Source organism: Anabas testudineus, chromosome 8, assembly GCF_900324465.2.
Source record: "Anabas testudineus chromosome 8, fAnaTes1.2, whole genome shotgun sequence".
Classification (NCBI taxonomy): Eukaryota; Metazoa; Chordata; class Actinopteri; order Anabantiformes; family Anabantidae; genus Anabas; species Anabas testudineus.
The window spans coordinates 8,448,704-8,476,091 of NC_046617.1; the positions used below are offsets into that span (position 1 = coordinate 8,448,704).

Here is a 27,388-nt window from a genome sequence, read left to right on the forward strand (position 1 = left end):
TCTGAGAAAAATGACATTTTATTGAATCTGCAGAATCAGAAGTACAATTTGATGTGCTGTAACAGGGCAACAGGAGATGATATCAGGTCCTTAATTATGAATATGTATTCAGAGTGAGTTCTGAATACACGTGTATGTCAATATGCATATGGTATCTTTATTTATTTATTTTTATCAAAAAAAAAAAAAAATTATATCAAAAACAAAACAATTTAAGATGGAATGCACAAAACTGGTCTGAATGCTAAACCTGCGATTGTGGATTACATGATTTCACTCTGCAAAGTCTACAGTATATAACCAGTATCATAGAAGCAGGAGATGATTCATCAGAAGCGCAGTAGCCTACGATGAAGGCTGAAGGAAAGAGGAATCTCAGCAGACGGGTGGACAGGTTACTAGACAGAAACTGAAGGGACACAGAGTTATGATATGAATACAGTTGGGTAGATGAGCGATGCCAGAGCAGAATAGCGGTATTTGGCGCAGAGGTCAACTCCTGACTAATATCCAGGTCAGACAAACAACTTGCCCTGCCTCACAGCCTAGATGATCAAGAGCATCAGATCGCTGCCTTCTGTCACCCTCAGCTCCGCACACTTGTATCATCAACTGCTCAAATTTGACTCCATCCTGAGCCACACTTGCACAACACCGACTGACTTTATCCAGTTTCTCATAATTTCATCCAGTCCTACTGACAACATTACGACCTCAAGACAGGAGAGAGTTTTGAATAGGATGTAATCTGAGAGTAACAGAGGCCACCAGTGTGAGTAGCTTTGCTTTTAAATTAAAACAGAGCAAACACAAGCCAGGAATTGGCAGTCATCATTTCACTTCAAGCCAAACCACAAACACGTTATTTACCCAAGAGATACACAACATTGAGCTCTAAAAGAGCTTTCTGATGCTGCATCTGCTTTGCAAATATACTTGTCCTGTTGTCAAATAGAGGTTAATGTAAAATACAGGCATACACATTGTACAGTGTGTTCATTTATGTTGTTTGGCAACACATAACCCAGTTTTTTTTTCTGCTTCTGTGATCATTTTCATCAGCACTGTCAGCACAATTTGTCACACTGGAAAGATGCTAGATTTTTATCAACTGGCAACTTGCACCAAACTGGATTTTTCCACGTCAAACTTTAAAATCATGTTTTCTTTGCCCTCTATCACATTTCCAAAAATATGATTCACTTATCTGCAGGCAAGCTACTTCCCAGAGCACCATGACCTGTAAAAACATTTTCCCTAACTTACCTTTATGATACATATACAATTGTACAATGGCATCTAGCTACATAGTGAGAGCCTTGTTTTCTTTTCTTTTCTTTTTTTTCTTTTTTTTTAATAAAGCTGAAAATTTGTCAGCCCCACAACCCACCTAAAAATGCACTGCCCTGATCGCTTATGTCTATGACAGTCACAGTGAATCACACAGTAGAATGAAACGGCAAGAAAAAGGGGAAGAGGTGTGTAAAGTCAGGGGCCAAAGGGATTATTTATTTACATAGGAGATGGTCAGATATCACCTTTTGATGAGCCTGATAAGGTTCTCACAGAAATACAGCAGGACACAGCATTTTGTATTTATGGACTGACTTTCACATTTTTTGCAACAAAAAGGCCTTTGTGGATGTTTTAATAGCCAAAGCATACGATAACATTTTATTTCCTGTGCATTTTAAATGCTGTTCTATAACATTACTCTTGTTTCGAAGCTGTAGAATAATAACAGATAACAGATCCACGGGTCAGAAATGTTTGGGCGTGTGCGCATTTGGCTGATTTCTCAAACAAGCTGCCGGCACTGTTCTGACCTGAAACTGCAGGTTGGGCAATCTATTCTCACAACTTATCCAATACTGCCACTGCACAAGGCTTGATAAATTCCTCCTCCTCAGTTTATAAATTGACGTGTAGGTCTATTTATTTAATACACTATTTTTGTTTTCTTCTAAATAAGTATGTTACGATAACAAGAAAATAAAAAACAGCGTGAGAAAAATGACAACATTACGGAATCAACAATTTCTCAATTAATAAATGGAAAAAAATAACTGGAATGTTTACTCACAAAAACTGTGGAATATTAAAAAAAAACACATTCACGATACAGAGTTGTGCTTGGCCTCTTCTTTTAGAAATGTGTTTTCTTTTATAGTGATTTCATAGAAAAAAGAGGGAAGGACTTAACCTTCTCCCCCCATCTCCCTTCTCCACGACTTTATCATTATAACTTTGTGTTTCTAAAGGCATTCAGGCTGCAAAAAACAGGAATAAGGATGCGTAAACTGTTTATCCACACCAAATGAGCTGATGTACTCATTGAGGCCGCAAAAGATGCACTGATAATGTCCCCTAACTAGTCCCTGATCCCTCCTGAATAGGACACAACAGAGAAAGGCGATGACAGGAGGTGCTCTTCAGTTAGGCTACGAATCCAGTTACACGATACTTTGAATGCAGTGCAGAACACGAGGGCGCCTACTTGAGCACACGATGTTTGAGATGTGTGTCTGTTTATAAATATATTAAAAACCTCTCTGTTAAGACTGTTAAGTGGCTGATTGGAGCAACAGAGTTGGAGATTAAAGGAATGTACACAAGTCAAGAATATTCTAGCTTAGTTCTGACTGAGATTCTGCACTGTGTATCCAGTCTGGCCAAGAACATGCTGCAAAATTAAAGTAGAACCAACAAAAATAGGCCTATAAACATTCCACCACCCACATTTCAAACTTATTTTCGCCACAAAATGGTGTATGCAGCTATGTTTACTGACATGTGGGCTTTTTTTTTTTTAAACATTTTTTTTCTTCTTTGTATTTGCAACATGTTGTGTCAAGATTGTTAAGTGCTATAGCTAGGATGGAGCCGTGTGGCATGATATGACCCCTGACGTACTGCGATGAACTGTGAGTTTATCTTTTAAGACTTTCAATTTCCACTTTTGGCAGGACAACAGTGTAGCCAGGATCGGGGGAAAAAGATAAAGCAGGTGATGAACATCCAAACAGACGGACATCAGCACAGACAGACAGACGGACAGACAGGCAGGTAGACGGACAGAAAGAGAAGGACAGACAGCGAGAGCAGAGCAAGAATGCAGAAAGGAGGTGAGTTCAGGGTCTCACAGGACAGATTAGAGAACAAGAGCAAAATCAAGAGAAAGTGGCTAGAGGTGAGATGAGATGGCACTGGGCTTTTCCTTTATGTCTTTCTTTCCCTTTCTCTACCTCCTCCTCCTTTTTCTCTCTCTCTTTCTTTCCCACTCATTCACATGGCCTCCACGTAGTTGGCAGGCAGCATGCCCTGCTGACCGGTGCGCTCCACACGGCCGTACATCCAACCCTCGTCGATCTGCTGCACATCTACGATCACATCTCCGTCCATGAAGGACACCTCATCCTCATCAGCGGCAGCGTAGTCATACACTGCCCTGTATCGCTTCTGTGAATAACAAGAATAAGCACATTCAGTTGCTGAAACAGCTGCCGCAGTTACTGTCTGCTGGGATGGAGGAGATAGTAAAATAAAATAAAACGTCTTATTTTGTCCAACCAACAGTCCAATGCCCAATCATAAAAAACAATATTGAAAAAGTTGCAGATTCATCAGCTATACAATTTTTCAAAAATATTAACAAAATTATATTGTGACAATTGGGACTAATAGAGGACATACCCCAGCACTGGGAGGTGGACCGGCGGCTGCCTGGCGTGCTGGTTCAGGAGCAGACTCAAAGTTGTAGTTCTGAGAGCCTGCAGAGGGCTGGTATGCTGCTGATAAAAAAGAGAGAAGTGTGGCGGACAAATGAATGAGCTGCAAACACATTTTCTAATGCGTCTCAGTAGCAAGCTTTAACCTTGCAATTTGCATTCTGTATTTTTGAGTAGATTTTGTTTTAATACCAGGTGCATTTACTCCTGTCTGTATCTCTGCATGACCTCTTTTTTGAGGAATTCAAAAGCACAGCAAGCTAAGACATGCAACCAATAGCTGATTTCCCTGTTACACAACCTACCGAACAATGCCTTTTTGTGAACAAATGTAAACCAGGCATGTAAATAAACAGTGGGAACATGGGGCATTTAAATACTTACAGCCAAATACTGAATTTGCTTCCTAACACACCAAAGTATGTTTTGACATGTTTTTATTTATTACTTTAAAGTAGCTGGGTCTTAGCTTGAGCTAAGAACAACAATCATCTAGACTGGAGTAATAACTTGTTTCCCCAATACATCTAACCATTTAACATGAGATTGTGCAATTCCTTTTTATAGCACTTTAAGTCATACTGAGCAGTGAAGAGTCAGGCAGGAAATGCAGGGAGAGAGGAGGGGGCGATAGACAACAAAGACAAGTCAGAGTTAGTTGTAAGCATACAGCTGGTCAGCTAGACTCAGCATAGTATAAAACATTACAGTCCCCAGGACGTGCTAGAACTAATTGTGAAATACTGAAATTTCTGACAAATTTCCAGAAACATTTAACTATTTATAGTTAAACGGGTCGATGGCAGTGAGCGAGGGAAATTGTGAACAACCCAGGCCAGTGTGAATTTGAAACTCCCAGTCTAGTGAGCTCATATAGCCTTAGGCAGGGAGGGGAACCAAGTACAGACAAGGCAAGTAGCTTAAAGAAAAATGTACATACAATATTTATTGTACCTTTCTCAGCAAACCAAAAAATGCCTAATACAGACAATGAATGATTTAGGTAATCTTAAATCACTAAAGATGCTTATTTTAGTGCTGTTCAGGCATACAGATTATTTGGGTTTTGTTTGTTATGTATTTATTATGTTTGTTTTAAAATGAACTGATCCATTCAAGTTTTCACTTTTTACTGCTGCTACTTCTGTTTGCTAACAAAGACTAACAAGCTAATAAGAGTTTGTTTTTTTATTTACCTGGACTGGGGCTGCTTGGCTTTTGTGGGGCATCTACTCCCACCTTCCTCTTCTCAAACTCCTCGTGGTACTTAATCTGGGAAAGAAAAAAAATGCAATTTTATACCCTTTTCATAGTGATACTGAGCAAAATATGAAAGATATAAATGAAAATAAATGAAAATCAGAAGGTATCATGTTAGGCCGAGAATTTTTTAATCAAATTTAAAAGATAATTTCTTTTTAGGAAGCTGTAGTTCATCTTTTGTACACCAGAGGTCTCCCATTTGCTTGTCAGCAGACCTGTCTTTGTGGCGATAGGTGGGGCGCACTATGTGCAGCAAAGCCTCGGGAATGAGCTTGATGCTGAGAGGAAATGACATCTCGGCAGCCGGAAGTAGTGTGGGTGTTCAGACTATTGCTGACACATCAGGAAGAGCAGGTGAAGTGAAAAAGGGAAGTAACTAGAAGCTTGAATGCCTGGGGTGAGAATGAGCCAGCTAGATTCAGAAGAAAACGCAGAGAACGCGGGAGGGGTCATATGACCATGCACACCAACATTATTCTATAATATGAAATTTGTAATGAAATTTGTATGAACATTTGGGTAAATCTGTAAATCATAAACTGAGAAGTAGCTGAAAGTATCCTAAATCAACCTATGTGCTCCTCATCCGCTGTGACAAAGGCAGCATTCAGTGTTACAACGTAAAACAGGGCTGCACTGATGAAACTGAAATTGAGTGACTGCTCTATGACTGCTCTAAATAACCCGCACGCCTTATAACAAGCCTGATAACAGACTGACTCATAGTGCCTCTGTCAAGATTTACAATCCCGATTCTGTCCCAGCTTACACCCGTCTTCAAAGAGCCCACTGTGCCGGCAGCATTGGCGAGGAGTGTATTCACAGACTGGATGGGATGACGGAGTGTTTGTGGAAAGACAGTGAAACGAGTGACTGAAATAACACAGTGGCTGTTCACGAGTGCAATATGCTAAATGAGAGTGTGTGAGGGAGATTATTTCGGTGTGTTTAGAGGGTGCAGGTTGAACAGATGGCATTTTTTTTTTTTTTTTTTTTTAAACAGGAAGTGACCAAGCTTCTGTTGAACTAAACCCGTCTGATTCTTCTCAATCTTTGCTGCTTTTACAGGGCACGTCTAGACTAGCAATGAATGAAAAGCTTCACATTGCTGACATTCTGATGAGAGCGCAGAGTAAACTGGTTTGTTTCTCAGTGTCCATTGACTAGAACAAAAGAGAGAATTTGTAGCATTCATCTAGAGTAGTTTCCTTATGATTAGCTGTGAATGACACACTGATTGCAAGCAGATGTCTTGTTTATCTGTCCGACTAAAAACACTTCACGATGCGTTTGAATCCATCATGCCATATTGCACTTGTTATCTTCATGTGGCTTGTGTGTGCGCAGCCATAAATACATGCAGTTTATGTGTATCTTTCTGTGTCTCCCTTGATCTCAGACATGCAAGATCTTTCATCACATGAAAGCAGTAATTACCCATCACCATCCACACTAATTATGCCATTAGCAGGGCCGCCTATGTGTAATGACGTATGATTTGTGTGCGAGTATGTTTCACGTGGTAATAAAGGCCTTTACTGTTGTCTTAAGCAGACAAGGGACACAAGGTGAACGCTGCATTCATTTTCACATCACTGCTGTGTATTTACAGAGAAATGGCAAATCAATAGCAGGAGCTATTTGAGGGAGGAGGGGAGGGGAGGGTAGAGGAGAATTAATGTGCGGACAGTGATTTGAGGAGAAGAAGCCCGGCATTTACTAATGTCAATGACTACATGGGAGGATGAAAGAGCTCTAAAAAAAACACACAATAACATGTAAGTATAAAACTATAAAAAACTAATTTAGTGAAACTCTGAGGCCTGTAATAGAAGAGGTGGAGCTAATCTAAGGAAGTGAAATAAAGGAAATGCTACAAACAAAACAAAACCAAACCAGGAAGAAAAGGACTCGGTGCAGTGGACTTCATGTAGAGCAATTATTATCCTCAGTTCAATATTGCAAAGAGATTACAGCCATGGGGGAAGCTCGGAAAGTTTAACTGAAAATATTGAACATTTGCAGTTTTAACAACAGACAGATGGAATGAGGGCTGATCATTTTTAGTGACTGTGTTGCAGACACTTACATTGCTGATTTGGTCCTGCGTTTTCTTAATTCTTTGCAGCTCTGGTGTGTCTGCAACCACGCTGAAACCTTTCCCTTTATTCTTCTCAAAATCCTCCCTGTAGAGAACCTGTAGAACAGACACAATCAGGTCAGAAACAAACAGAAGGCTCAAACACATGAAGAAAACAAACAAACAAACAAAACAACAAAAACACAACATAAGCATACAAAAGAAAACAGACGTGTTTCAACATTACATTTTTTCACCAATAGCGTTATTAGTTTTAATGAGTTATATATTGGCCCAATAAACCACTTTTATAGTAGAAAGAAACTGATTTAATGAACTAACATTCTGAAATGCTGAATTTGTCTTGAATGAGGATTGCCATCAAACTGTATCCTATATTTTAATAAAATTAAACCTCTTCTACTGTAATCATTATTAAATATAAAATGTATTACTACAGATGACAAACTACATCAGGGGTGTCAAACTCAATTGCACAGGGGGCCAAAATCCAAAACACACTTTAGGTTGCGGGCCGAACAGGATAAACATTTATTGAACACACTAAAACCTTTAACTTGTTTTAACATAAAGCTTAAATAACTTATTTTCCTCTCTATAAAAATATATCCTGTCTAAATTATACAAGTTAGAAATAAAGTAAACATTAAAAGAACAAACATTCAAATTTCTTTAATCTTATGTCATTTTATATAAAAAATAAACTTAAATTTTAAATATCCCAAAAGATTTTGCTCTCCATAAAAATATATCCTGTCAAAATTATACAAATTCAAAATATGAACATGCTGCATAACAAAACCTGGAAATATAAATAAAATTTGTGCTTTTCAGCAATAACAAATCAAATCATTCAGTCTTTGTTCTTCAGTCATTTTATCAGAGCTGCATCTTTTTTTGTCAACAAGTTCATTTATATTTGTTGTGAGGTTCTGTGTTGTGGAGATTCTCAGGATGGACTGTAGGTTCTCACCAGTGAGACGACTCCTGTGTGCTGTTTTGTTAGTCTTCATCACTGAGATGAACTTCTCACTAAGATTTGTGCTACCAAACATAAACAAGGTTCAAGCCGCATGTGGACGGAGCTGGGACATTTCTGCGGGAATGGAGTGAATAAACTGTGCAGGTCCTGCAGTGTCGTACTTTGCCTTGAGTGTTTCATTCAATTCAATTCATTCAATTCTCAATCAGCTCCATCTGAATCTGCACAGGTGAAGTTTCCACATCGACGGTAAATGGGTTGCGAATCAACTTAAAATTATTTTCTTGTTCGTCAAAGTCACCAAAGCGCCGTGAGAACTCAGTTTATCAGCAAAGTGCGTATTTGGGAACACCGTTGTTACGATATAGCTTTGCAATAACTTGCAGCATCATAAACTAGATTTGATTAACGTGGAATGTTTGTTTATTGTGTTACCAGCGCTTCATATCGCCGGGCCATTAATAACAATAATATAGAAATGATCTTGCTCGTGAGTTTGACACATATGAACTAGATGATAATATAATAAACCTGGCTATAAAAATGTATAACTAGTTCCAATCTAAATAATCTGAAAATGATACACATCACGTGAAAGTAATATTGTTCAACAGAAACGCATTAAACAACAATTTTCATGGTTAATTAAACGATTTCTAAATTACTTGAAGCCTCATTCTGCATTTTTTTCCTGGTGTATTTTTACATATTGTCTGATCAGTGTAGTTCTGGTTGCAGATACAGTATGTGGATTAGGTGGACATGTCCCAGAAACACTACAATCCTTAACAATGTACTTTCCCATTTTTTGCAAAGCATGGCATGGCATACCTAATCAGCCAACTAAAAGTTTGGAATTCTTGAGTTAAAATACAATATTTTTTTCTTGCACATTAACTTTGAAGTAAGCAGTATAAATATGTGTCTGTGCGCGCGCAAAGTAAGGTTGGTCCAACATACAGTATATTGCTTAGTGTTTTGTGGCGACATTAACTTCCTGTTTGCTGAGGACTAAAGGCCTTGCATACAGGACGTGGCAGCAACCATATATGGTCAGAATGAGAGGTGCTGTAGTGGAAAACAAAAAGAGTCTATATTTGTGTGAGTGTTTTTTCAGCCTTCCCACCCTGTCCTGACCCTGAGGGCAGAGGAGGAAATGTCCAGCCCATGCAATGTCAGATGCATATCAGAAACTACAATGCAAGGAGCGCTCGCTTTCTGGTGCCCTGTGCCTGATATTTTAAGTCTCAAACCCGCAACCACATACACCACTTTACAGACCTGAAACAGGATGTAAATATATGCGTCATTTTTAAGCTAAAGGAAGAGTCAAATGTTCCGACTTCTCATTTGATCTCTTCACACATAATATGACACGTCAGTAATCAAAAATTACTTAAATCCACCTCCAATGCCAAACCCTTATTATTGCTTCCATGGTGACTGCACCGATTACCCGCACTCCTCGAAGAATGGAGCTCGTTTTTACAGTCGATTACCAGGAAACAAAGCCCTAACCCTCCATCCTCTCCCAGAGAGTCCGTATAATATCTGCTACAGAGTGGTGACCAATCCTCCTCTCATCTCCTGACATCTTGTAATGACATGACGCAGTTGTGATTCATAGTGTGTCTCTATGTGTGTGATTCAGCGTGATATCTTCTGCCACATTCACTATGAAATTTAGTAAAAACTATAGCTGCCCCTAATTGCATTGGAAATTATACACAACTTTAGACTGTGCATAAACATAAGTCATGAAGAAGATTAATGTTGCCTCGACCCATCTTTGTCCTTCATTCTGGCTCCACTCCCATCGGTCAACATATGATCCTCCCCCTGTTTTTATTCCTCAGTCTATCTACCTTTGTCTTTTTGGCTCTATGCAACAGCTTCTTCTCCTCCAATCATGCCTTTCCTTTCTTTCCCCCCCCCCCCCCCCCCCCCCCCTTTCTCTGTCCTGCTTTTTCATTCATTCATATTTTACTGCCTCAACAGCAACAGAGTTGTCCCATAGAGCTTGAGCTCTTCCTCATTATAATCTCTCTGCCTCTATTTGCATTCCTCTATATTTCCTTCCTCTGGGGATTTCACTTTTATCTCTTCCTCTTTCACGCTGCACTCCTCCCTCTTTCTATGTCGGTGCCTTCCTGTCTCTTCCTTTTTCTCTCATTCATGTGCGCCTCATTGCTCTCCTCTCCTCCTCCCCAATTCACACCCTCCAGTTTCTTTATTTCTTCCTCTGTCTGTTTTGTTTCTTTCTGTTTCCCACTGCAAAGTCTTGTAATGAGGTGTGACAAACCTCTACCCAGCTACCATAGCAATAGGGTTCCCGTAGCAACGCAGCAGCGGTGGCGAGGGGTTAGATGTCCACAGTTCTTCACAAGCACATTCAACTTCCTTACACCAACACAAAAACACTTGTATCACTATGTAGAGTTCAATAATACAGTAAGGGCTCACAGTGTATGTGGCTTCTTTCATATTATCTAAACATCAACTACAGAATAGGGCCCTATTTATTTTAACCTGCTGTCATTTTGTTCTTCCATCAATTGCTTGAAATCATAGATGTCCACTGTGACCACTGTCCTCACACTGTTCCAAAGGGAGAAAAAAAAAACAGGAAACAATACAGGAAAAATGGCCTCTCTTGACTCGTGATCACATCAATCCTTCATCTCACACAAACATGGCTCAGGCTAGTATCTATGATACACCATTAGTATAATAACTGTCTCTTAGTATATGGTTGAGTATTTGTGGGGGGCTACTGCGATGCACAATCCATGTAGAAAAACACCATCTGTCCCTCAATCCCTTCAGCCCTTCCCTCTATAATCACTACCCCATCTCAATACTCCATAAACCCCCCCACACCCTTCACCTCAAATTCATCTGACACTGGTGTAAGATGACTGATGTGTCTTCTTTAATAAGGACTGCTACAATCTAGAAAACTCTCTCTCTTCAGCTTTTCCTTATTTTCTTTATAAGAAGTATAGATTCACCTATCACCTTGCTGAGGCTCAAAATGACAAAGCTTTCTACAAAATGGTGCAGATATTGCATTCTATGTGTATTTTGGCTTTGATTATTACCATTGACAAGTTCCTAAAAAACTAAGACATGGACCACACGGCATGGCATCAATAAGAGAAGTGAAACCTCATGAAACATTTTTAAGGTTGATGACTGTCTACTAGTTTAGCACCAAACATAATGTAATAATATTTTATATATTTATTACTGAGGTCATAGTGGGTGGTGAAGTTGTAATGCACTGCTTTATACTGTATGTAAATAGTGAGGCCAAAACACCTAATAAAGTGGAAATAACAAATGAACTAGTTCAGATAAATATTTTGGTCTCTATTCTTAGATTATCCATCCATCCATCCATCCATCCATCCATCCATCCATCCATCCATCCATCCATCCATCCATCCATCAGATTCTGCAGGCAAGGCTGTTGTAGTTACACATCAGACTAAGACAAGGAACTATTTTGAGAAGTGTAGAGAGATTATATGGGAGGATCAAAAAGTAGTGCATCCGTAGTGGTTGCAGCAGCAATGCAATACTAAGCTAACAGGCTATGGCGTAAAAAGCACAAGATATAGGGGTATAATCTATTGTGCAACCATCATTAAAGAATAAACATACATATATACATTAACACTGGTGCGAAAGAGGAATAAGTGTACCGTCAGAAATAGATTGTTACACTATACAGTATATTTGGGTTCTAGCATTCTGGAGTATAGTGTACAGTAAGTCGACAAACAAAATCTGCCAAAACTTAATCCGCCACTGCTGGAATAGCTTCTTTTGTCAACACAACCCACTCTGTGGACACACATACATATCTGAACAAATACCTACATACAAATCAATTTGGTTTGTTACCATAGAACTATTATTTTTGTAGACTAACTTGGCTACTTTCATGGTATTTTCAGTCTTAGCTGTAATTCAGATTCAGGTAGTTTTCAAGTTTATTTAATCAAAAAACAAAAAAAAAGGAAACAGACATTTTCATTGTCATTGACATTAATGTTGCTAAGCTTTCAAGTGTAAACGGTATTGTTTTTCAACTGCCGATAAAAGGAAATGGAAAGTGTTATGAAACACATTTAAGCAAGACCCTATTTGATAGTGCCAAACCTTATTTGCTTTCTAATATAATTGAAGGGGAACTAGTATTTTAGTACATTTCTATAGGCTTAGCCAAGAGTACCAGTACACTTTTTTACACACCCATACCTCTATGCAGTTCTGGTAAACTAGAAACGCTAATCTCTTAGGCTGCATAACACTAACCTATGGCTATCAATATTTGATTTTGTTTTTGGCAATAGTTCGTTTGTAACAGTTTATTATAACAGACAATGACACTATTCAATGAATATTTTCCCTCTAGCCCCCTATTCAAGTCTCTTACTTGACCATTGCAAATCAATTTCATGCTTGACTTCCCCGGTCTGTCTTAAAGCTGTGAGCATGCAGTTATCTTGAATGTTCAAACTTGGTCTGAATTAGACTGATTATGTTATCTAAAATTTTGCTTTGTGAAAGTACTTACTCCCAGCTCAATTGTTTTGGATAAAGCCAAGCCAGTCTTTTCAAATTAAGCACATCTTTATAGGTTCCTATGTGTTAACTATGCCAAGGTGTGAACAGCTGGAGTTTGGTTTAGGCATCAGCCCAACATGGAGATACTCGTGAATGAAGATTTACCTGGCTTTGCATCTTGCTCTGCTGTTTGAGGCGGAGGTTCTCTGGAGTGTCAGCCACACAGGTGAAGTTTGTCTTGGGGTAGTGTCTGTAAAATCAATGCACAGAACAGCAAAGAATGTCAGTACACAATAAACACAGAGGTAGATGCCAGCTTTTACTCACACTTGTGGCTTTCAAGCCTAGACTCTAGGAGAAAAACAGCATAACTCAAGCAGTGTGCAGTCTGTGGCCCCACAGTAGGGGCATTTGTTATTCAAGGTGGTCCTGAGGTTGAGTTAGGAGCCCCTGTAGACAAAAGGCATGTCAGTATAACACACAATGCTCTGTCAGTGGGAGCCAAGGTAGTCTGAAAAAGAGGAAGTGCAGGCAGGGGCTCAGTAGGGGGATGAGGACTTCAAGGTTGCAGAGTTTTGGAGACGAGCCGTAGCAGGTGTAAAAACAGGCACAAACAGGAAAACAGCCACACTCACACACATGGCAACAGCCCTATAACAGGTAGAGAAACAGCATGCAACATACACAGCAACAGGGTAAATGAAACAGTGGGCAAGTATGAATGATGTCATGGACAGTCCCCTTCAGCAGAGCATGAAGGCGAGTATCTTTTCTCAATGGATTCTGGGAATATTCTTGACAAGAGCAGGCCGACCTCCTACTGCTCAGGAGAAAATGATGCCTGATGCCTGCAACAAATATAACAAATATAAATATATAGTAAATAAGTATGCATAAACACAACATTCACACCGATATTCATGCGTGCAGCACACTGGGCATCATTCCAAAAGCCATTCACCACAAGTGTATTTATTAATTGCCTAAACCACTGTCAATGGTTGTGCGTGCAATGCATAAGTCAGTGTTTTTATACACTGGAGGCTTCACCCGACATGCAGCCTTCAGGTCAGCAAATAATCGTGCCTGCCAGTTCAGTGTGGTCATTAGGGCAATGAAAACACATGGCTCATATTCAGCAGCACAGGAAGAGCCCTCACAGCTTATTTAATAGTTCATATGGACTATAGTTCCCATGCTGCTTCAGGGCACTGGGTGACCTCAAAAATCTTCAACCACTATCCTTGCCTCTGGGTAAGCCATATAGGCAATATATTTAACGTTTCCCTGACAACATGGTAAACAACCTAAATTAGCATTTGCATCATGTGATTACTGGTTGAAAACAAAATAAAATTAAAAGATTGTGCTGGACTGATTTTACTTAAAATGATATATGAGCCACATTAACCACATGGAAACACTATTTCTACCCTCAGCTAACAGTATGGTGAACTCGGGTGAAGAAAGTGTTCCCAGCCACGATGTACTTTATGTTGACTGTGTCTGTTTCCTCTGTGTGATGTGCTGTGCTGCTTAAAAAATAATTGCCCCCTGGGAACAAAGTTATTGACTGATTTGTTGATTGACTGACTTTAAAGAAACCCCAATGACATTTCAAGTTCTGTGATATACAAGAAACCCAAGAACTTTATGCCATCCTCCATGCATCTTTACACATCTATGCATGCTCTTACTGGCTTTTACCAACTGCTGGTACTCATTTTCCTGAAACGGCAGCTATCAGCAACATTCAGATGTAGTGGTTTACTATGTTAGGTGGACAGATGAAGATCAACCAACAATGCAAATATTACCACTCTTTTTATTATTGTAAGATGTATAATAATATAAATAGATGCAAAAAGACGTTTCCTTATGCAGCCATGCCACTGTATTTTCATTTATTTGTCATAAATATGTCACTGCTGATGCAAACAGCTATATCTATGTACCGTATTTTCCGCACTATAAGGCGCATAGAATAGACGCTACAGTAGAGGCTGGGGTTACGTTATGCAACATTAGATGGAGCTGCGCTAAAGGGAATGTCAACAAATCAGTCAGATAGGTCGGTCAAACTTTATTAATAGATTACAAACCAGCGTTCTGACAACTCCGTTCACTCCCAAAATGATGTTGACAATGTGCTCTGGCCGTGTCATGCCTTTCAGTTCAAGTGATAAATGACAATAAGTTGTGACAAAGGCAGCTAAAAAGTATTATAGTATTGTTCTTAAAACTTGTCAGAGTGAGAGTTGCGTATTTTAGTTGATCTTTGTTAAGATAATTAGTTGCAGAGTGAGCGCTCTTTCCACTCTCTGTTCAATAGTACAGCTTTGACGTATTTTCTCCGTCGGTAAATTAAGCTAGTATCCAAAACGAACTGGTTCATGTCTATGCTGAGTGTGCTTTATACGTTTGTGCCTTGGAAAGCATTTGTCTTTGTAAGTATTAACATGTTTATTGTCATTAGAAGTATGTTAGTTGTTACCTGTTACATGTGATAAATTACGTGTGCGTGTTATTGTAATTAGCTTCATTCAAGTCAAGCTAGTGTGTGCAGTGTAACATACGAAATATGTAACGATGTGTATTATGTGTTAATTTAGTTTCTTCTTTCTGTTTCTTTCAGTTACATAAAGAAAAGATAGGATAAAATGTAGTAATGTAATGTTAAATTCTCTCGCTGCTGCTCTATTCCCATTGAAGGCTTTTAAGGTGCGCCTTATAGTGCGGAAAATACGGTATAACATCTGAAATTAATATGAAGAGTTAGGCACAAACAAGAGTACATAGCTAAAAGTTGGCATCATCTCACATGATTCGTGTTTGTGTGTGTTGGAGTTTAGACAGGACATTATTAAATTAATTCTCACTGGTCATTAATTAATAAGCATCAATTGGCCAAAATCTCAACATATATAAAATACAAAAATATACAAATTTACAAAACTGGGTTGAAATGTTTTAATTTTAACTTTCTTAATTTAATCTTAATTTTGAGCATTCCAATCATCTGTTGTACAACAGCTTATCACCGTTCAGTGAAATGTCCCTTGATCAAATCAATGAGTCCAACAATATATTTCTATTTTTCTCTGGAGTTGGGCGTGTCTGGTTTGTGGTGAAACACACTTCCTTTCTGTGAACTTCACTACGCCTGAAAAACCCCGCTTGTCCGACACAAAGGCTGTGTTGGCTTGAGCTCACAACCCCACAATGAGCATTTGTGTTAACAATGTTTCTGTCATCTTCAATGAGTCTTTAGAAACTGTGCTTGCACATAAGGGTCAGCAAATTGCTATACAAACATTAAACCGTGTTGTAGATATAAGCTTAGTGGCTCAATGAAATCTTGTAATGTGTGTCTGTCTGTGCAACCATATCTGTTTGAGGGCGTGAGTGACTCACAAGAACACTCATCTATCTGTCTGGTTGTATAACAAGGTAATAAGTCGCAGCCGGGAGTCGGTGACACATGCACAAACCTAGTTAGCTGTGTGAACGCTAAAGAAGGCGTGACTGAAATGGGAGGGAGGTACAGCTGAGGTGGAGGAGTGAGCGGGCACACGTGTAATCTCACATATACACACACACAAACTTCCTACTGTGCAGGAGGACAGGTCCTTTTGAATTGTGGTGCTTGAATTGAGATGCTGTTGCTGGCTTCAGCCTGTGCGACCTGGAAAGGTTGTAAGGCATCATTCAGGTGGGACAACCTTTACGTATATTATTGTCAAAAGCAACACGGTAAACTGTCCACATTTTAAGGTCTCGTCACCAGTAGGTCACCTGGAAGTTTAACATTTTCACCATCAAAACTAATGATCTGTAATCAGTCTGTACATCATGATCCCTCTAGCCTGACCATTGTGCTGTCCAATCATGCTTCCTACATCTGAACACCATTTCAAAAATCGTGTTTGTTCCTCTATTGCAGTGAAGCTTCATATGCTCTTATCTAACTGTATTGCAAAGTTGTCAAAAAGGACATGCAGAAAATATCTATTGCACATAACTGGCAGAATCCCTTCAACAATGGAGCTCATCCATATATCAGAGTACATCTGTATTTTATCGTCTAGGACTCTCTGCAGGTCAGCTTCTAATAACCTCCATTTCCAGATTAATTGAGAAACAAGCACAAACCACAAAGTGTGATGCCACATTGTGAAGCGAGTGTTAATCTTTGTTGGTTATTTATTAAATCCATATTAGGAGATGACCATAATTCAAGTTGATGTTAGATGGAAGTGAACTGTCAGAAGCTATAAATTATAACAGTAAATAAAGATATTTGTGATGAATAATAACACCACATTGATGTCGAAATTATTACCCGAGACACTAAGTCAGTGTCCTACCAATGGCCCCACAGTCTCCGGGGGAAATGAAGAATTCTTCTGTCTACTTATCTGCGCTCCTACATCTCCCACATCTCCCACAATTGTCTCCTGTGACTCGAGCATCTAATCAGGAATGGGATTCTCAGGGAAGAAGTGGGTGGGAGTACAGTGCAAACAAACAACGCCTATATCAATTATCAAGGACAAATATAGAGAATTTTAATGTTAAAGTAGTTATCCCACAGAATAATAACAGAACATAGGATGCATTCCTTTCCTGAAGCGTGAGGATCTTCTACAGATGTTTACTCGAGCAAGGCTTGCTTTAAACAAACAGAAAAAGGCATAATAAACAGGCTCTAGAGGGCTTTGCTCCTGCTGGTTCTGAGAGAGGAGGGAACATAGGGAGTGGACAAGGGAAAATAAGAGGCTACTTTAGTCAAAAGTGATCAGTGATAGCCTAAAGTGTGTTAGCAGGATGACACCTGCTAACACCTGGTGACTAATACTTTTATGTAGATGAAAAAGCTTGGCAAGACAAACAGGGTCAAAGATTAAATGTGTAAAAAAAAAAAAAAACTCTCTTTTTTAAGAGGATGAGAGCTACACCGAGAATTAAATATTAACATCAAACCTCATAAATCTCAGTTTCAATCCCTGCATAGGCTTCTCTGCAGATCAGTTTCTATTAAGCTACCCCAAAATAAAAGCATCGATTAGCTTTTCTTCGAGGGAGAATAATGTCTAATATTTTGACGTGACATGGTAGGAAGAAAAAATAAAAAACTAATTGAATCATCTTTGCTTTAGGTTTCTGGTACTGTGCATTCTGGCTAAATGTCACACTGTCATGACTTTTATTAGTGAATGTAGAAAAACGTACTGTGAAAAGGACTCATTACACAATTTGTAAATCTTGCATGTGAAGACAGATGCACCGGCAACAGAAACAGATCCACACATTTGAATAGCCTGTAAATTATTTACATGAAAGTACACCATTTTCCTATCAGATAATATAATATATATATAAATATAAATTTTTATTTTTTGTTTATTTCTGGATTTTCTTGAGGCTTGAAATGTTGCAATTTGACAGAGAAATATGCAATTATCAATATATCAAAAATCTATAATAACTGATGAATAAATGACAGAAAAAAGGTGAATGACTGGTGGAAAATTAGGAAAACTGTTGAAGTTCTAGATTGCGATAGTTAAAACGTATGTACTGTCTGATGAAGAGTATTTTTATTTATATTATATATATTTTTATATTTCTGGCTAATAAACACTGACAAGAAAAACATTTCAGTAGAAAAACAACAAATGCAGACATTTTTTGTGTTCAATCTGAATGTATATGAAAAACAGATGTGTAATGATCCTCCAAAATCATGATCTGGTTCAGACCTTGAGTTTTTTTGTTGGGGACTTTAAAACACAGATGACCAACACTCTTTACTGTCCCTGAACGCAGTGCCCAAGACCTGCAGCTGAGAGATGCTCAGTGACTCACAGGATGCTTACATATAGATGCAACGTTACTTTCTTAACATACAACCTGCGCACAAAGGTGAATGACAGGTTTTTTTTAATGACGTAAATAAATCTCACGTTTGTGTCATTGTTTCAGAACTACTACTACTAGTTTCGAACAAGGTTGAAAATTTCAATATCTCTTGATTTATTTCCCTGGCAATAAAATGACAGCTAAGAAAAGAAATGCAAAAAAGCTCGCCAGAACATGAACGAACATGTTCTTCCTCTCAAAACATGCACTTACTCTCACAAACTAACACAGAAGAGAAGAAAATCATTCTAAGTATTGGGAGACTGGGATTCCACAGATTCCTGATGAGTCTTTATTATGCGAGTATGTGATGAAGTGCGAGTACACATGCTAGTTTTGTGAGTGTCCGTCTGTGTCACTGTAGAGGAACTCTAGGAATTTCCTTTGTTGATACCCCCCCCCCCTTCCCCACCAAGGAGGGAGGTAGCCACTTTCCCACACCACATATAGGGCTTTTCTCTGAGGGAGGAGCTGAAATAGTTACAGATAAACAGCAGAAATGGGAGAGAGGAGCCATAGTTGGGTTGCAACATGCACACACATACACATTTAGAGTCCTTTTTCAGTCTGTGGGCAGATTAAACACTGCTGTCAGTGTTTTGAGATGAGGGCTGTACCAGTTTAGTTTAATACATGAGAGACGATTGCTGACATATAAACAAAATTATCACTTAGGGACAACTTACGCATTGCAGTATGGTCTCTTCTCGAAGCCTTTGTAATTCTTCATGTTTAGAGTCATTTTGCAGACCTCGCAGCTGAAGCATCCTTTATGCCAGTACTGTCGAAAACACAGAGACAGAGAAACAGGAAATAAAATGTTAAGAAAGGAGAGATTTGAAATATCTACTTCTCCTCATCTATTTGCCCTTAAGTAGAGACCAAACACACAAACACCTGAACATGAATAAGCACAGCAAAGCTAACTGAATGAGTAAGGCCAGAACTACTTTCTGTTCCCCTGAGGTTTCACACAGCCACGAGTTGGATACAGAGAGAAACAATACTGTTGTTTAGGAGTTTGTGGAGACAAAGTGAAAGCAATGTAAAAACACAATAGTTTGAGTATGCTGGCACTTGAATGTTGCAAAGAAACCAACTTCCTTGTTTTGTTAGCAAATCATATGGTTACTATTTATATGTAGATTTGGCTACTTATACTGGCACTGTTAAGTTTTTGATTGACAAGTAATGTGTTGTCACTCTCTAATCTGATGATATCACTTTTCACACCTTTATTATTAGGTTATATTTAGCTGCTATACATACAAATTTGATGTTTTAGTTTCTACATAAACAGAACAAGTTGTTTCAGTTGCTGCTGTACAGACTGCCCTGTCTTGTCTGAGAGACACCTTTTAACCTCCTTTCACCTTGTCTGATCATTTCAACAGGCCTGCATGTTTTTATACCGCCTCTATCCATCTTCTCCCTAACCACCCTTTCTTCCTAACTCCCACCCGCCCATCCTCTCGCCTCCTTTCCTTTTCTCTCCTGGCATTGGGCTGATCTGTGGCCTGAGGGTTCAAAAAAGGATAGAGGGAAAGAGGATTGGACAAAACTGTAAGGAGGGAGGAAACATGAAAGGAAGGAGCAAGAGAGCTAGAGGAATGGAGCGAGCAGGGGAGGGGTGGGCAAGTGAGAGAAAATGCCAGAGAATGAAGCAATGATCTGGCTGCTCCTACTATCGTCAAGGGAAGGAAGGGAGGAGAGCAAAGACACGGAGAGAGAAAGAAAGAATGGGAGGGGAAGAAAGAGGGAGTCCTTATTAACATGGCCTCAGGGCACTCTGCCATCCCTCTCATTCTTTCACCCACTCTTTATCGTTTTCTACACCAATAGCCCACACACAAAACACTTATCTTTCAAATAAACTGTGCAGAAAAAAATGATTCAAAACAGAGTCTAGAACTATAGAAACACATCAAAGTAGAACATCAGTTTCTCCCTGTCTCTCCACAAACTCATGCCCAATTCAAGTTTAATTCTACACACGTGTCGTCTTCTCAGGATAAGAAGAAGGCGTTAGTCACAGGAAAATCCATTATTTCCATGTGAGCAGTGACACAGTTCGATAATGTAGCATGTGTTACAGCACCGACACATAGCTGGTTATAATTCACCAGGATGTTGAGGTTTTCTGTCTATGGCCGCTGCAGATGACAGTGCTATGTATGGAAACATGACTAAACTCATAACACAAAGGGCGTTTCACCTCCAACGTCCTTCTATCAAACAATCTAAAACAGGCTTTAAGATGGGTTTAAAAGCAACCTTGTCCATTCTGTCTGGTTGTAACAGACCACCCAGGGTGGTACGCACTGATGACACACAAATATACAGTACATGCGCTTTTGACATGGGTGTTGGCAGCTGTAAGCAAGAAATATTGTATTGAGGTATACAAAAGAGGAGGCTCACAGTGGAAATTGAGCATGATCTCTGTTCATTGGAGCTGTGATCTACAGCCAAACAAACTGGGCCAAGGCTTTGAACAAAAACTCCTTCCCACTAAAGCCTGATCAAGGCCTAAGGCAGTTGCAGATGGACACATCATGTTACTCTTTCCACTGCTCTTCCTCTGCCTCTTGTTCTGTCTAGTACTGCAATAGAAAAACCCTTTACAAACAATGGCATACTGCGGACAGATTCGATTTCCCCTAGTTTCAGCTGATTAACAGCTATGGAGGCTGCCATCTTTGCATGCATGCTGTCTAGTTCATCTGCTTATAGTGCAGCAGCCTAGTAGGCTGTTCTTCACCACCACTACACTATCTCCTTATTAACACAGATCTGTAACATTTGCAAACCCAGGGTAAACTGCTACAGTACAATCCTCATAGAAAAGTGCAAATGCAAATGGTTTTGGGAGGAAGGTGATTGTATCAGCTGAGCACGGACTTTGATACGCCTGTTGTTTCACAGAATAAATATTGACCTTGGACCTATTCCAGAGAACAAGCCTGCTGGACTGAACTGTAAAACATTTCTAAGCCTCACCCAACCTGTTAACCCACATTCCCTGAGGACAACTAGTCACCCTGCCACCTTCACATGGATTGCACGACCCTCTCAGGTGAAACTGTTATTTACTCCAAACTGCATTTTAGATGAACACACAACAAACTACAAAAACCACCTGGTGAACCTTCATTCAGTATGCATTTAGCCCCGGCAGACATCTTCTTTAGCTGTAGGACTAAAACTATTTAGTTTCAGTTTAGCAACAGTTCAGTATCCCACAGATAAAATCAAATTTGCAAAGGGAGGGGAAGTAGAATCACATTTAGTTACTAGAAGACACTACTCTAAAGCCTGACAAGTGCCAACCAGACTAAATCTGAATATACAGTACCTGGTAGAAATGTATTAGGGCTAGGGTTAAGACAAATCCATGCTAAAGAGAAATAAAAGGACAAACAGATGTGGGTGGGGGGCATCCCGAACATGTGCTAGCAAGGCCATCCAGCACTTGGCCTTACCCAGCTCCAGGAAAACCTGGCTCTTGGGTGCCGAAGCAGGATCTGGCAATCAGCTGTAAAATGAGGACACTGCAGAGATGAAGCCCTAGAAATAAAACGGCCATAAAAAACAGCACTGTCTCCCTGCATCAGCGCAGCTCAAGGGCAAATGTGCATGTGTCTATGTGTGTGTTTATTAACTATGTGTTTGTACATGTGTGTAGTACTGTATGTAGGTTATATGTCTCTGTAAATGCATGTGTGTTAGCAGGTATCCAAGGCTCGATGAAAAAAGCAAAAATGCTCAGTCAGTGTCACAGCTCCTTCTCGCTGCGAACCAAATACAAGTTAGCCGCGACAAAGCCCTGCAGCCATAGGGGAGGCCAACTTCACACAGAGAGAGTTAGTGAGAGTTTGACCAGAAGCATGCTCTCACATACTAACTACAGACTGATAGGAGATAGTTTAGTGCTTAAGGCTTAAGGCATTAACATGCAGTGAGTCTTTTGTGTCAACCACTTCCTATGCCTGCAACAGTCTATCATCTAAACAGGGCAGATTACTCACTTGTTCTGGCCTACTAACCGCAGCAACACGTTTACATTTAGAACACCAATGAAACACTATGGGAAACATGGCTTGGGTACTTAAGTGACTTAAATAGTTTGTGGAGCAGACCAGGCAGGTTACCTATTTTTTATTCTGAAGATTTCTGACAGTATAATGCAATTTCTGGATAACCAATGTTAAACTAATATGCATGGTCCAGTCCCCCTGATAATCAACATATTAAGCATCAAAGGATTTTAAAATCCTATATAGCACTGACCAACATCTCTGGAGACCCTGATGAAATGCCACATGACTCTTGGTTAAATCAGTAGCAATTAACTTTAGGCTAAATCACTGTGTTTTATGCTTTTAGAAGCTGATAAGACTCATACTGTGATAGCTCTTTGACTCAGATATTTATTTTAAACCACTAGTGGCTAAATAAAGCAAAAACACCACCAGAGACACACACACACACACACACACACACACACACACACACAGTGGGACATTGCACTAGCTGTTTGTGTGTATGTGAAAGATTATTCTTGTATAAGATGGTATGTGCCTAAAGACAAAATGCCCACATCTGGTCAGTGCTAACAGAGGAAACCAACTGATTAAAGCACACTGTTTAATTATGAGCCTACCTGATGTCACTAATTTTAACCCAAGCTCAGGGCTTTGTTGCTGGCAAGCACAGAGACAGTGATTTGAACAGACATGCTATGCTAGAGTAGAGTATGCACTTAACACACTTTCCAAAGCACTCGAGACTGATGTGCATTCAGTAACATACACAGACTACCGTCCCAGCAGTGAGACATTCAAAACAGCACGGTAAAATCCAGGCAGAAAAGATGAGGCACAGTAAAGGTGAACTGTCAAAACACATCTTATCATCAACCACCTTATAAACCCATTTTACAAATTATTATGTCATCATTAGATTGAGTCAAACTGTCTCATCGCTGTCTCAACAATAGGATTCCTGATTTTTTTGTGGAGGAAGACAATCTGAAAGAGATTTGGAAAGCAAACAGAACATTTGCACTTCTTCCTTATTCTAATAAAAATGCACAAAGGAGAAGTACCTGGCTGCTTGCTGTGGTGTCAACACCTCAGGTGGTTTTAAATATAACGTGTGTTGGTAACTGTGAGTCATGAAAGAGAGGTGACTGATGGTGGCTGGAAAGATTCCTCACCTCTTGTGGCATTTGGACAACATGAATCAGCACACAGAATAATCTGGCTAAATATAGTGAGAGCAGTTGACAAATTCTTCTAAATCTAGGGTAAAATCACATGGTAAATGCTAGAGAATATTTCACATTTAAATTAGAACTCTGCACAAAACTATTTAGCACTTTCGGACATACTATATTAGCATTTGACTGAAATATAAGGAATTTAGTGATCCCATGTAGCACAATGCTTTACAAACAAATGTCGACATATGCATCAGGTGCATAACTGTAACTCTTTACATACACTGCACAGAACTGCACAACTTAAATACTGTACTCTTTTGACTTCTAACCTATTTTTCCAGCAATTTTCTGTGATTGAGAGCAGCAGCAAAATTGGGGTTTAGAAGTCACTCTGAAATCCCAAACTGAAGACAACTCACACAGTAACCAATTTGCTGACAAAATAATAAAATGGAAACACATCAGCTGTAACTGTAAAAGCCATCTGTCAGACTTATCAGGGTGTGGTGTGTGAAACGTGATTGATTTGCGCATTTTTGTTAATACCAGCTGTGCCAGAACATCTGAGATCACATGAACTAGGAAGTCTAGTTTATTTTAAGACATTTTTGACATCATAGAAACAATGAAAAAGTAGCTGGTTTGCTACCGTACATAAAAAATTCTACATACGTACTATTAAAAATAAATCACATGAAGTCAAAGTAGGAGGGCTGTATCTCTTATGTTCAAGGTAGAAACAAACTGAGTGTAGAGACAGCAATGTACACATATATGGCAGACACAAGTCTTTCAGGAAAAGATGAGCTTTAAGCCAAACCGCTCTACACAGATCTCTCAATTTATCTTGAAAATGCACACTTCCTGAGCACTGAAAATGACATTAATCTGACGTTACACACAGACAAATCATTTCACCACAAAAGACATTTTACATTAACCAAGGCTTTACCTGTTTTACTGGTAAGGTTTACATATTAGGCTCTAGTGGACAAAAATACTGCATTACTTCCTTGTTACAAGCTTTATTGGCTTTAGTTCAAACTACCCTCAACGCAAGCAACAAAAACCTACTCCGACATATATAAGCCTGATACGTGACCCAAATATACAACTCTAAACTCTAAACTAATAGATTTATTATTACAAGTCTTTTAAGTGCAGAAGGTAACACAGAGAAGACGGTAAGAAGGCAAAACCGCCACCAACCAAAATTCACTTCCTGTCTTTGCATGTGCTCGATTGCCTGCTCCGTCTGCTGGGCCCAGCCCTGCTATACTGGAACACAGCTGACAAACAAACCACTGGGGCTCAGCCTCACTACAGAGGGGTACTACAGAAGAAGACTATCAGGTAAAGGTATACAACAGTGGCTGAGAATACCAATGCAGAAGTAGCAGTACCCTTGATTTTCTCCTGCTTTTCACTAGAGCTAGCCTAGCACACAGAAAAAAAAAACTCAGTCAGTCATGCCTCATGCCTCTGCTGCTTTAAGCAAACAAGAACGCCAGCGTGTGTGCAACTAAGAAGGAAAAGGGAGGTTGTTTTGGTGTGTGAGAAAGGGTGAGCGCTGATGCGGAATGGCAGCAAAGACAGACGGCAAGCTACTCTCCTGTGCTCGATTCAGAGTAGGGAAGCGACACAGCAGGCCTCTGACAGAGCACGTTTTATGGGAGTGTCAGTCTGCTGGAATGCACTCTGCTTCAGGCCAGATTCCAGTACACATTTAAGCTACACTTCCCACCAATACCAGTCCTCTAATATGCTAATATATCTTGTAAGATTAGGGTGGCTTGTATCGCCTGTGGATGAAGAGGGATTTCTGAGGTAAATCAATTGCAGTCTGGGGCACTTCAGGAGAACATTAGTCATGGTGTATTCAGGAATACAGCCACGCACCAGAGAAGTAATGCATCCAATCAAGAGCTGATGTTACTTTAGATAATGTGCTTTGTGAACTCTTGTCTCCACCTTCCTCTTCTGTTAACCCCACAAGTTAAGCATGTCTGGACAGGAATTGATCTTTAAATTGCCATTCAAACATGCATTATCTACTTGCCTAAAAATAAAAAACACAAACACTGCTGTGCATAGGCTGATCAAAGCAGAAAGTTAAGTGCATTACATCCATCCTTTCCACCCAAACCCAAAGTTACTGTCTATTACAGCAGCAATAAATAAATGCAAGATGTCCAATATCAATGTTAACTCAAATTGTGCTCTAATGTGAATTAGTGACATCGACACAATCACTGTGGGTGAAACTGATGAGATTACCACCTTGGCTGAGATTAGGCTGTTGCATTTGATTGAAAAGTAATCATCCCTGTCTTGGATTAGCCAGTGAATTGGACACAGACATGCCCAAAAATCACTCCACGATGTCGTGTACAGTGGTGTAGATGAACCGCTTAGTTGTAAGACTATTTTATTCTATAAAGGAACTCGGAAGTCGTGCATCGGTTAATATCTGTAAGGTAAATACCTCAATAACTATAATAGGTACTTTGCCTAACGTTATCAATTCGTGTTCCTCAAAGCAGTGGTGCCAGCCAGGCCCAGACCAGGCTCCACAGTCGGAAGCACTGTAAAGCGCTGGTTTAGGCTATATCAGTATCACACCCTTAAGCCATTGTCCTGTCGAAAATGAGAAAAAAAACGATTCATCTTCATTTTTAAAGTTGTTCGTTATAGACATTATTAAATGTACTTTTCATTTCTGGTAAGCATTGTCTTACTTTCGCCTCCCAGACGTAAGCTAGTTAGCCGTTAACGTTAGCTTCCCTAGCTAGCGATATACCTGTCCTGTTGGGGTGTTCAATTCATTCACAAAAAACCATGAAAGGTGTCATTTTAAGAAAGAACATGTAAGCACAACTATGGTAGAAAGTGAAGAGACACCATTAAGGGTATTTTTAAAAAGAAGAATAGGATGTAAGCCGGTTTTCTCACGCTCTTACCTTGTCCAGACAATTCACTTTTTCCGTGGGGTAAACGACTAGATTACATCTGCTACACAGCGGATTCATGTTGGAGGAAACGCTCTTCTAGCTAGTTAGCACAGAAACCGCCGATGATACTGGTTGGAGCTAAGTGCTGTCGAGTAACGCCCGTCAAAAACTAGCTATGGTGAGCGATTATGATCACTTGCAGACCAACACTAATCTAGTTGTATGTAGCAAATCCAGGAGGCTGTTGTTGTCGTTGTAGCCACACAGCTGGCTGTCAGTCCACTAACCAGACACGGAGAGCGCGCTTCCGCTTCCCCCGCTCTCCCTCCCTCCCTCCGCTGCGCGCACCCGAGCAGAAAGGGAAGAAGCGGTGTGGGAGGTTCGCGTTTTAGTTGGAAGAACGATTAGATTATGAATTCAGAGGAGGAAGTGCACGATCTTTACAATCTACGTATTATTCGTAACCGTGTTTGTGTTTTTTTTTTTTTTTTTTTTTATGAAAATGAAGCAACACGCTGTGTCTAACTGTGAAGAAACCCATGTCGACCTTTGGGCATGTGCACCATATCTAGGCTCGTCCTATCTGTGCTTGCATAGCAAACTCATGCGATCATCTTTTCTGTTGCAGGTTTCTGGGGCTTT

The 27,388-nt window shown here is 39.7% G+C and overlaps 1 protein-coding gene across 2 annotated transcripts; it reads right to left on the reverse strand.

Annotated features, from left to right (window-relative positions):
- lasp1 (LIM and SH3 protein 1) lies at positions 1-27,067 on the reverse strand. Of its 2 annotated transcripts, none has more exons than XM_026345096.1 (7): positions 26,756-27,067; positions 19,258-19,352; positions 12,815-12,899; positions 7,081-7,188; positions 4,925-5,000; positions 3,694-3,788; positions 1-3,459 (listed from the first exon to the last, which is right to left on the reverse strand). In XM_026345096.1, exons 1-7 carry the CDS (start codon positions 26,822-26,824, stop codon positions 3,286-3,288), a joined length of 702 nt encoding a protein of 233 aa, XP_026200881.1. In that variant the 5' UTR covers positions 26,825-27,067; the 3' UTR covers positions 1-3,285. The 2 variants fall into 2 exon arrangements, with proteins under 2 accessions (XP_026200881.1, XP_026200871.1); XM_026345086.1 differs by having other exon boundaries at positions 3,694-3,791; positions 26,756-27,066.
- Positions 27,068-27,388: the final 321 nt, after the last annotated feature.